We start from the raw sequence: 11913 nt of genomic DNA, 5'->3' as shown, positions 1-11913 counted from the left end.
ATATATATATTCGTTACATGACAACATTCAATTAGAATTATGTGGCAAACATTATACGAGTAACATATTAATTTGAAAATCGTTCCTTCTAAACAGGATTTTATATGACTATAGTCTAACAGATAGACGGACTAATAAATTGTGATATTCCCAAGGAATAAACACGAAAAAACGAGAATGAATGGAAAGAGAAATGGAGCTTTATTCGCCAACGCGGTCCATTATAATAATTCACAATGTCGCGCACATGTGATTTCGATCTCCTAAACTTCACATCACACTCTGTTCTGCAAGCCATAAATATTTAGCATTACGCAAAAATAAAAAATCATGATATTTTCCATTTACTCAATATCTGTAACAATCGAATAATACAGAAAAAATTGCAACTCATTTTTTTTTTTTTTTTTTTTTTTTTGTTCATAAAAGCATTATGTTCCGGCTTTCCATTGCAAGGCTCTTTTTCTCTCTTTCTCTCTCTGTTTCTTTTTCTTTTGTCTTCTTAGATCACTATATGAAAATTTTACTTCCATGTAAAATTACACGCTAATTGCTCACTAATAGAGATGTTTAACTTTGTAATAAGCCTCGAGTTATTTGATTTCATAATGTCGAGCAAATAAAAAGCAATATGAATTTAATGGAGCATTAAATTATGGTGGAAAAGATGTTAAAAAGCTTTTCCATGAGTAACTACTTTAAACTATAAACTCTGTTGTATAAGTCTATATATATTAAATATTAATAAAAAAACCAGCTTCTTATTACGTTATAAAAGAAGATATATATATTTGTGTGCTTTGCTAACAATTTGCCATATGGAATATCCATAGCAAATATCGACGATTTGCTCAAAATATTGATATTGCTATATTCTGAATAATGCGACGGAATCATTATCGATGATCCTTATTTCTAATTATTAAATTATTCATACGCAATCATGCATGTGATATCCGCATCTAATTACTCCGTTTCTAATCCGTATCAAATGCTAATTCATATGATTTTCTCATATGACTGTATTTAATATAGACACGATTTAACATCCTAATTTCTGTTACAGATTATCTATTATATCGAATTGTTTTTTTCAATAGCATAGAATAAACAATATTAATGCCACGATAATAGGCTTTTACGAAAATCGCGTAAAGCAAATATAATAATTCCATCAAAACAATAATATAATAAAAAAAAATGGATTTATTAATTATATCAAATAAATGAATAGCATGTTTTTGCTTTTAGTAATTTAATGTAAAGTTAAAGAAGGGATGAGAGAGAGAAAGATTCTGCACAAGTTAATCCATACAAAGGAAACAATCGCGCAAATTATGCGACAGAAAGAAGGCGCAAAGGCCAATCCCCTCCCTCCAAAAAAAAAAAAAAAAAAAAAAAAAAGTAAAAGAGAGAAAATTACAACAACGGGTTTAGGTGTAATCACGAAGAAGAATTATAGCTGAAAAAAAAAAGAAATCTCTCCTACCAAGGCAGCTTTACGGCTTAGCTATTTGATAACGATAAATGTCGGGTTAGTATAAAAGAACGCTACTTAGCACGGTATATCCGCGTGAGTGTAGTTGCTCATCCGTTTTCGACTTAAAAACTAACGAGCTTATGATGTGAGAACGTAATTGAGAAATGTATCGAAATAACGCCGCATAACGGGAAACAATAACTGACAACTTTTGTAGCTTATATTGCAGAAAAACAAGAATGTGTTATCTTTAATCGATTGCGCTCGCGTTATGAAAAATGCATAAACGTCTTTTTCGTCACATTTTATTACGAAATATTGTCCCACAATATACGTGTATACGTCTATACATAATACATAAGATGCACGAGCGTGTTCTTTTTTTTTATTTATTATATTTATAATGAAGGATTCGTTCTCGCATTTGTCTGCAACCAACTGAAAAACTAATATGAAAATAATCTTAATGCTAACTTGGTTCATAACAAACATTTTTCGTAAATAAATTCAGAAAAATAATATCATTTTGTTATTATATCAGAAAAAAATATTACGAAGGAATTGTGAGTATACATTGAGAGAATACTTTTAAAAAGTTCAACTATCTTTATATCGCATAACAGAAATATGGAATTCGTTTGATAGAGAGATATTAATATCCAGATACCCATCTCTCTAAGAAAATAGGCTAAGGTATCTACAATTATATTTCTACAATGCAAAATGACGCAAACGAAACAAAGATTTATTTGCGCTACAGTATAATAAACCGTAGAACAAGAAATTCGAAATAATTGAGAATTATTACAAATCGTTATGTCTTTTTTTTGTTTTCTTTTTAACGAGGGAGGATAAAAGAGGTAAAGAAGGCTCTGATATTCAATCCAAAAACGCTGGTGTGTTGTTTTATGACAAAAATTTCACCAATATCGGGCTGTCAGCACGCCAATATTTCGACCTTTTTAAATCTTCTCATTTCTATTCAAAGCACAATTACATCAAAAATCAAAACCGATATAAATACGCTAAAAAAGCAGATTTCTGAACGAGTAGAACAAATAATTTTTGGAAAAATTTGACGATTGACGAGAAAAGAAAGATATTAAATATGCAAATAGCAATAAGCATAGCTCGCTATGCCACTGATATAGTCAGTTATAAACACTTATACAGCATGCGTAATATCACTATACATATAAGCACACAATTATGATGTATACGATTGTGTCACATAATAAGACAATATCAAGATTTAACTATTTGACACAAAATTTTAGACAAAACAGTAGCTCGTATATACTCATCCTTTTCAATTTATGTTCGTTAAAATAACGCTCAATCATTCTAATTATATATGATCGTTAAGCACAGATTATAAAGTTCGGCAAAAAACATTTGTTTCAAAATACGCGAGAAATTTAACAATCGTGGGAAATAATACGATAGCGCGCGCAATACTGGGCGTCAAATTTACGCCATCGTAGTATTAATCACACAATTGTCGGATTTGAGAGTAAAACGTGATGATCAATATGCCTGCATTAAATCTCGCAGACATTACGCGACAGTAGCGACGCAGCCCTATTTAGGAAGTGCAGCGAGAAATGATTTTGATCTATTATTATATCTTTCATATTCTCTTAAATAGAATCAGTGTATTATCACAGATAAGCAGTAATTTCTGTTTTAAGTATAGCATTGCAAGCAATAAAATCTCACTGAGAAGAATCCGTTAATAGTAATAGCAAATCTTTTAATGAAATCTTGCTCTGCCATAATCAGTAAAATATAAGACGAAGGAGTAAAGTATGAATATTTTCACTGAGAATCAATGAGTATTTCACTGTTTCTGAAATCTTGTTTAATCTGTATTTTTTACTGATTCAGTGTAAAAAAATAAAGTCGCAATAGTTGGCGACATAATCGGGAAAAAACTCACATTATGACGTTATCCAGCCGATCAGAGTTTCATTATCACCTATTATATATGCGTAGTGATCATCCCTGCGCGTGAATTCTTGATAGAATTTATAATATTGTACTATATTCCTCTCCTCAAACAAGAAAAGGAAAAAAAAACACAAAACATTACGTTTTGTTACGTTATTTAGATTCCTCTATGTATGAGAATCAATCTTGCATGGTTCGCGATTACTGACATTATCGCTACACCGGAAATTAGGGATTTAAAGAATCGGAGATTAATTGAGTGGCAGATGCAGTTTCGTTTGCACGTAGAATACCCTAAAAAGCTTCCAGAATAATTCCGCAGTATTTTGCGCATTGAAAAAATGCTGAATTATTCCTGAAACGTGCTTGCACGCGAGCTATAGAAACTGGAAACGCGAAATTTTAAATAAATCGAAATAAAGAAAATATCTCGAGATATTTGATATTAAAAATGCTTCATCTATATTCCAGAAGGAATGTGTTTGCGAGAAACACTTTGTTCACTTGACCGATGAAATTTGAATACTACGTGAATGGCGAGTAAAACGATCGTTTCCACTCGTCTACAGATTCTTTAACTGAGCTCATGTTATATTCGCGCTATTATGTAATGTTTTGTAAAAAGTGTAACGAAATATACAGGATGTCCCACTAAAAGTGGCCACCCCCTTTTATCTTTTAAACTAAAAGAGATAGACCGTAACAAATATATATCAAATTAAATGGTTCAAACTGAACTCTATTGTGAGCATAATGGTTGCTTCCAAAAGCTATCTGTATTAACGGACAGATAGGTATGCATAATTTTTTTATAATAATGTGGGTATTTCGATATAATAAAAATTGTAGCGCTGTTTGAAACGAATACAACAATGTATGATATAATGCAAATATTTTACATATTGTACGAGTTTTATCGACTTAATAAAATATCGCGGACGTCTACCTTTTCATTTTCGGCCTTGTGATATGGAAAATTTCTGACTCGTGCAATAAAGATTGACATATGTCGTGTTATCATTTGATCATAATACTCAGTGAGAAATTGGCCATATCGCAGGGCCGAAAATGAAAAGGTAGACGTCGCCCGTGATATTTTATTAAGTTGATAAAACTCATATAATATATAAAATATTTACATTATATCATACATCATTGTATTCGATTCAATACAGCGCTACAACTTTTTTCATATCGAAATATTCACATTATTATACAAAAATTATGCATACCTCTCCGTTCGTTAACACAGATAATTTTTGGGAGCAACCACTATGCTCACAATAGAGTTCAATTTGAACCATTTAATTTGATATATATTTGTTACGGTCCATCTCTTTTAGTTTAAAAGATAAAAGGGAATGGCCCCTGTATAACAACATATACAAAATCCGTCGAAATATAATAACCGTAAATATGTACGAAGAATAAAGACATACAGAAAAGTTCGAAAAGATCTTTAGCCTGATAAATATTTAAGAGCTGCGAAAAATCCGTGTGTAGCCCCTCGCTAAACTTTCTTCTCTTCTATTCTCTCGAGATATCGCACTTATCTTTTTGGCGATCCCTCGCGTATGATTCCTAAGATTCTCAACTGTGGGATATTCTTCATACACACACACACTTCTAGACATTTTTATGCCAACCATACATTTGATTTATATTAAATTATTTCTTCATACTTTATTCGCATTATTTTGAAAAACCGGAATAGAGTATTCGCTACGGATAAATATTATTCTACCAATGCGAAAATTTTATCTCAGTATTATTTGTTACAAATGTGTTTCTATAACTTGGGAAAAATTCAAATAAATGTGACAGAGTCATAATTATTATGAAACATAAAGCTTTCTCAAACAATGATTTCAAATCCCCTACAGTACAAAACATTACCTCCAATTCGCAACGTCATAAATATAATGGTCGAGTACATAAATGAATTTGATAAATGTTCAGCAAAACACGCAAATGATTCGAGAATTCTCGGTTTCACGGACCCTCTAAATAATGGGGCATCTTCTAATGCCATGAGATTGGCATTTATGTGCGCAGCCAAATTCAATTCTCGCGCGTGCCGAAACAAGGGTTAGCATTATGATGTCCAACAGCGTCCTATAATAATGAAGGAAGGACCGCGCGCTTTGCATGTATAATATATACATAGGAACTTGAAGCCTCTCTCTTCAACCAAAGACAATTTAACTAATAATTTATCGCAACTCGTCAAACAATGAACATGCGAATGATCCATATTAATTAGAGAATAATTCATATTGATATCCCAGTAAAATTTAATACATGTTTTTTATTTTATAATAGATATTTTATTATTATTTTTTAAAAGATAATATAGTAGTAGAATATAAAAAACAGGTCTTTAGTATTGACTTCAGTATCTCTTTATTTTTTTTCAAAAATAACTGCTCCTTGACTCAAGTATTATATTAATATTTTTGAATCTTTTAATTGTGATTCTATATCAATATTGATCCCCCCCTCTCCATCGCGCTTAATTATTATATATTTTATAAAATATTTATTGATTATATAAAAAATTTTAAATTTAAATTTAATATTTTAATTTTCTATTCTTATTCGAGCATAATTATTTTTATTAGATTATTCTTTAATTATAATTTTTGACAATTTTTGATAATTTTTTTAGCATGTTTTCTTATATTTATATTTTGCTTAGAGAAATGTAAGAATTTTTCCAAATTTTTAATTCTAAATAAATTTCTGTCTCCTTGAATAATACTTTATAGAATTTCTAACTACATTAATGATCTTTTTATTCATTTAATCTTTCAAGAGAAAAAATGTCATTCATTCTAATATCTCTCATGTAATAATTATGGCATCTATCATTCAACTTTTTACTTTATCAATCCGTCTAACAGCAAATATAATTGCTGGACATTCATAAGATTATTCGCAGTGAAGAAAATGTGATTTTAGCAGTCAAGCAGTTGAGCAAATTCTACAATGATAGAATATAAAAATCGCTTTTTATGACATAAAAAGCATGAAAATTTTCACTCTTTTTTATCATAGACTCATTATCTTGAGAAATGTTAAAAAATGGATAAAATTACGGAAGAAGAGACGCCACATTCATGTGTAACTACGTTTTCCGTATGATGACGCAACTAATCGATAATGCCATGGGATTGAAAATCAGCGATCTCAACTCAGCACACGGATCGCATACGAAAAATGCACATAGAGAGAGTAGTCTAAGAGGAGCGAATCGATACACACACACATACACAAAGCACATACGTGCGCGCGCGCACACATGTGTGTGTGTGTGTATATATATATATGATTTCGTGGCACGAAGGGAACATTTTTCAACGAGCAATCGAAAGCCAGAAGCACGGAACGAATGGGGATTTTTATTACAAATATCCATTTGTTCGACAAAGTAACGGAGTTTTTCTACATCACTATCGGAATCTATCTGCGGAAGTCAATTGTGCGATTCATTTTATGATGCAGAGCAAAAGAATGCAACAAAAGAATCTCAATAATATAAATTCGAAATCTTATGTATTTTCCAATTGTTATAAAGCAATTTTTTAATATTATGTACCTATCAAAAAACGAATATCTCTATTGACAATACAAGATAACGATGACGAAGATGACGAAAATAACCAGTATTGTCGTATTACAATTTTATTAATGTAAATTTAAATTCGACAAAGATTGTTTAATATATTTAACATTTTCAATAACAAGAATTGTTATTGGATACCATTTCCACATACAAGCATAGAACAATAATTGTACTACTATGTGCTCATGTTTTTAAGCCAATGCGGCGATCTTTGTTACATATATATATTTTATCTCTATCATGATTTTTTGCAGAAAAAGATACAGTCTTTAAATATTCCATTTTAGCCTGTATTTTTCCATTAAGGTACATTTCCTTCCCGCTCTTTTATTCATTCTGCTCTATGTTCATTTCTCTTCCAAAAGATCTCAAAGTACTACGTGCGCTGTTCGATGAAGATTACGAACCAGCATTAGATACAATGCTTTATTGGAAACGTATTCAACAAAATGTATCTGTTTCTATTCTTCTGTGTTGCAGGCTTTTGAGGAACTCGAGGGTCTGTTAGGAAAACATAACATATGTATCGCCATCAAAGAAAAGTTGGTAAAGGATTCTGGGGTTGCCGAGGAGATCGCCTACGATAATATCATTTTAAAGTTGCTGACAAAACCACGAGCAAGAGGTAAGAGATAGCAACTTAATAAAACAAAAAGAAGTACTCATGTAGAAAAAGACATAAATAAAAATTATATTTTTTTAAACTCTCTTATGCCTAAACTCTCTTATGCCTAAACTCTCTTATGCCTAAACTCTCTTATGCCTAAACTCTCTTATGCCTAAACTCTCTTATGCCTAAACTCTCTTATGCCTAAACTCTCTTATGCCTAAACTCTCTTATGCCTAAACTCTCTTATGCCTAAACTCTCTTATGCCTAAACTCTCTTATGCCTAAACTCTCTTATGCCTAAACTCTCTTATGCCTAAACTCTCTTATGCCTAAACTCTCTTATGCCTAAACTCTCTTATGCCTAAACTCTCTTATGCCTAAACTCTCTTATGCCTAAACTCTCTTATGCCTAAACTCTCTTATGCCTAAACTCTCTTATGCCTAAACTCTCTTATGCCTAAACTCTCTTATGCCTAAACTCTCTTATGCCTAAACTCTCTTATGCCTAAACTCTCTTATGCCTAAACTCTCTTATGCCTAAACTCTCTTATGCCTAAACTCTCTTATGCCTAAACTCTCTTATGCCTAAACTCTCTTATGCCTAAACTCTCTTATGCCTAAACTCTCTTATGCCTAAACTCTCTTATGCCTAAACTCTCTAATGCCTTTAGAAGCATACACAATGTATGTATGCATGCATATTTGTATTTTATGTATTATTTATATATATATTTATAATGTGTAAAATCTTTCGTTTGATATGTGCCTAGAGAGTGTTATATCAACGTAATAAATTAATTAGTCTTTCTCTCTCTCTCTCTCTTTCTTTTTTCTCCTAAATTACAAATCTATGTATCCCTATAAGTAAACCGCATTGAAATCTTAATCAACGTTTCTCCGATAATACGTTTCTCGATGAAATAAATGTCATTAAAAAGGATTTAAATTATTACTAAGAGAAAAAGAGAGAGAAAGAGATTAGAAAGAGCCCTCGGATCGTGGCGATCTGTTCATTTGCGCCATTTCATTATTTTAATCAATATAAATTATTCCAAAATATAAACGAATCGCAAACGCAGGATTACGAAGTAATATTGTATCGATGGCGAACGCAACAAGGACTCCGAATTCCATTCGATTCGTTTCAGAGTAACGAAATAGGTTCATTAACGAAATGGAAACGCGACTTACTCCGCAAACAGCACTTTGTCCGAAACTTGTTGAAAATCTACATAACTCACTTAACTCTCTCATTTCTTCCTAAGATCTTCCTAAGCGAGCGTACGCTAAATCCCTGGCTTTATTTGCAGATCGGATGGATATCAAGTGCAGTTTAACTTGTATAGCTTTAATCGAATGTTCGCACACACGTTCCAGCAAATCATTAAAGAAACAACAAAGTATTTCGCGTAATGCAGAAATTAAACGATCTCTTCTAATATTTTCAATGATTTTGGCTTTAAAGAAAAATTGGTATATCGGTATTTGTATGGAATTTATTTAAATCATTGGGAGGAGGATGTCCTTAATTAAGATATTAATACTCTCATAAAGATTTTTAGGAAAAATAAAATAACATATGTAAAAATATGTAAAATTCCAAGTCAAATTACAATAAATATCAAACTTGTAATGAGTTTATTTAAATTATTTATTGCTTTATGTTATAAGAGTTAAGATAAGCTTTGCATGATTATATTAGAAATGTAATATATATTTCACATCAGTTTGTATAGTCGGTATACAAGCAGAAATGGCGTTTATAATTTATATTATACTTGTATCGTTCTCATAACTAACAGCGAAGCGTATTTACACGCACCGCTAAGAAAACATTTAAACATTTCGATGTAAATTCATGAGGAAATTCAAATACGACAGACACACAGGATATGGATGACAGAGAAACGAACAAATGTACGTTGCTATTTTCGCGGACGCAAAATGAGAAATGGTATAAAGCGAAAACGGCTGTAAGGTGCATAAAAATTATGACATTGCCAGATAACTCTCTCTTCATATATATTTCGTTCACATATATACAACAACAAAAAGTATAATTAATACTTTCTACACACGCTGAAATAAAAGCACACTTTGAAATGATCTTATTTCAGAGAAATAGAGATTAGCAATTCAGTCTGACGGACAAAGATGTTTCTACCTCAGGCGAATAAATATTTCATCCATTTAATCCATTCAATACGGTCCCGAACCTTGAAATCCCTTGGTGACTTTTCGAACCTTACATACTTGCGTAACTTTCTACCAACATTTTTGATAAATAACTCACATTTTCAACCAAACTCTTCTTCTAAAGAAAAACTAGTATTCAAAAATTAATCGTTTGACACATCTAATAAATAAAAAAGATATTGACATGTCTAACAAATTTTGCAAAAATATGCTTCCACAAAATACTAATAGATCAAAAGATATACGCAGAGAAAAAAATAAGAAAAAGTAATATGGCATTGCATAAACAGTAAAAATTTAATGCCTATTAATCAAATGCAAGTAATGATATCTTAAACTTAGTGTACACGAGATTTAAGTTAAATTAATATTCACAACATTTTTTCTTAAATGCATAATCCCATCTCTGAGAAAAACAGATACGATTTTAGCAAACAATACATCTGATTGTTTAAACGTATCTATTACACTTTTCGGTAAGAAAAAAAAAGCATTTCGCGATAAATATCTATTTTATGCAGAATTTCCTTCTAGACCTTTCTGTAACTAACTGTTCTCGGCTCCGTCAGGCTCGACCTTATGTTCTTTTTTACGCCCCCATCGATTCCTACCGGATCCTGTATAATCTTGATTCTCATAGGAATCGCCGTCCACGATGAGGAGCGAGACGTTTCATTGGCATTTTTTTCAATAAAAGCTTAATCTTTTTGCTTTCGAGAAAATGACTTTTTCCCGCGATAAAATAAAATCGAATGGCGAAAATTACCGCGATAATAGAGATAAGACGATAAAAGAGCACCGCATTTACGGACGAAATTTTCACGGAATTGTTCTAACTCCTGTATTGCCGTAGGTTGCATTATTTTCGGTTCCGATCAAGAAGTTGCCGGGGTCATGAGAGCGGTTAGACGATGCAACGCAACCGGCGCTTTTTCCTGGATCGGGAGTGATGGTTGGAGCGCAAGAGGATTAGTAAGTAACGGTAACGAGCCGGAAGTCGAGGGCACTCTATCGGTTCAACCTCAGGCAAACCCCGTTAAGGGTTTCGAAGAGTACTTCCTCAATTTGACCGTCGAGAACAATCGAAGGAATCCGTGGTTCGTCGGTAAGTGAACGGCCAGAGCATGCGACGGGAGCGAAACTTGGCGAACTCCAACTTTGCAATATGCATGCGAATATATGTTGTACACGCGCAAGTTTGCAGTTCTTATAAGTAAGAAGTCAGATTTTACTTTCTCTATACATACCGATAAAAACTTTTAACACGGTTTTACTAAATAGACTGACATTCGACGTGATCGTCGGTTGCCAAGTAAAACGATCGAAGCAATTTTATTAACAATGTATGTGTTGTATTTCTTTTTCTCAAGAAACAAAAGAGAAACAAAAAAGCATTATATACAATAATATTATTCTCGGTACATGTGATATTTAAAGATGCGTAAGCACATGTTTCGCTAAGTCGTTCCGGATCGATCATAATATATCAAATTATCACGTACTTACGCGTTAATTTTAGAATTTTGGGAAGATTATTTCAAATGCCGATATCCGAATGCATCCCGGACACCATATAATAAAAAATATACAAAAATTTGCACAACGGAAGAACGTCTCACCAAACAAAACACGGCTTTCGAGGACCAACTACAGTTTGTTTCCGATGCAGTAATGGCATTCGCTTACGCTTTTCGGTATAATTAAAATTTAATCATCGATATATCTGAAAATCTTCTCGAGAAAATTATGAAAAAAGCGCTATTCTTCCTTTTCCTAGAGATATGCACCATGACCTTTGCGATGGAAAGCAAGGATTATGCGACAAAATGAAACCGACCAAGGGAATAACGCTTCTACACTACCTGCGTAAGGTGGATTTCGAGGGTAAGCAAAACGGTTCCTTGAAGAGATTACGAGGTGCGAGTCTAGTCGAAATCGATTCTAGTCATTGAAAATTTATATTATAAAACAATAGGATGCCTAACACACTTTAAAATGCTTTCACGTATTAAATAAACTTAAACGTAATATATTTATTAAATAAAATTTTAA

The 11913-nt window shown here is 32.1% G+C and overlaps 2 protein-coding genes across 2 annotated transcripts in view; one reads left to right on the top strand and one right to left on the bottom strand.

Annotated features, from left to right (window-relative positions):
* The window catches only part of LOC115239256 (COP9 signalosome complex subunit 7), a 100333-nt gene that overhangs the window by 68640 nt on the left and 19780 nt on the right, over window positions 1-11913 (bottom strand). The gene's annotated exons all lie outside the window — the stretch shown is intronic.
* The window catches only part of LOC115239258, a 165013-nt gene that overhangs the window by 139929 nt on the left and 13171 nt on the right, over window positions 1-11913 (top strand). The window contains exons 5-8 of the mRNA XM_029813689.1: window positions 7536-7680; window positions 10715-10966; window positions 11381-11555; window positions 11639-11745. Coding sequence (XP_029669549.1) covers window positions 7536-7680; window positions 10715-10966; window positions 11381-11555; window positions 11639-11745 — 679 coding nt within the window. The remainder of the gene's footprint in view (window positions 1-7535; window positions 7681-10714; window positions 10967-11380; window positions 11556-11638; window positions 11746-11913) is intronic.

The sequence above is a fragment of the Formica exsecta genome, unplaced genomic scaffold (genome assembly GCF_003651465.1).
Source record: "Formica exsecta isolate Colony F162 unplaced genomic scaffold, ASM365146v1 scaffold37, whole genome shotgun sequence".
NCBI lineage: Eukaryota > Metazoa > Arthropoda > Insecta > Hymenoptera > Formicidae > Formica > Formica exsecta.
Note: the sequence above shows the minus strand (reverse complement) of the source record. Positions and strands in the feature narration are given on the sequence as shown.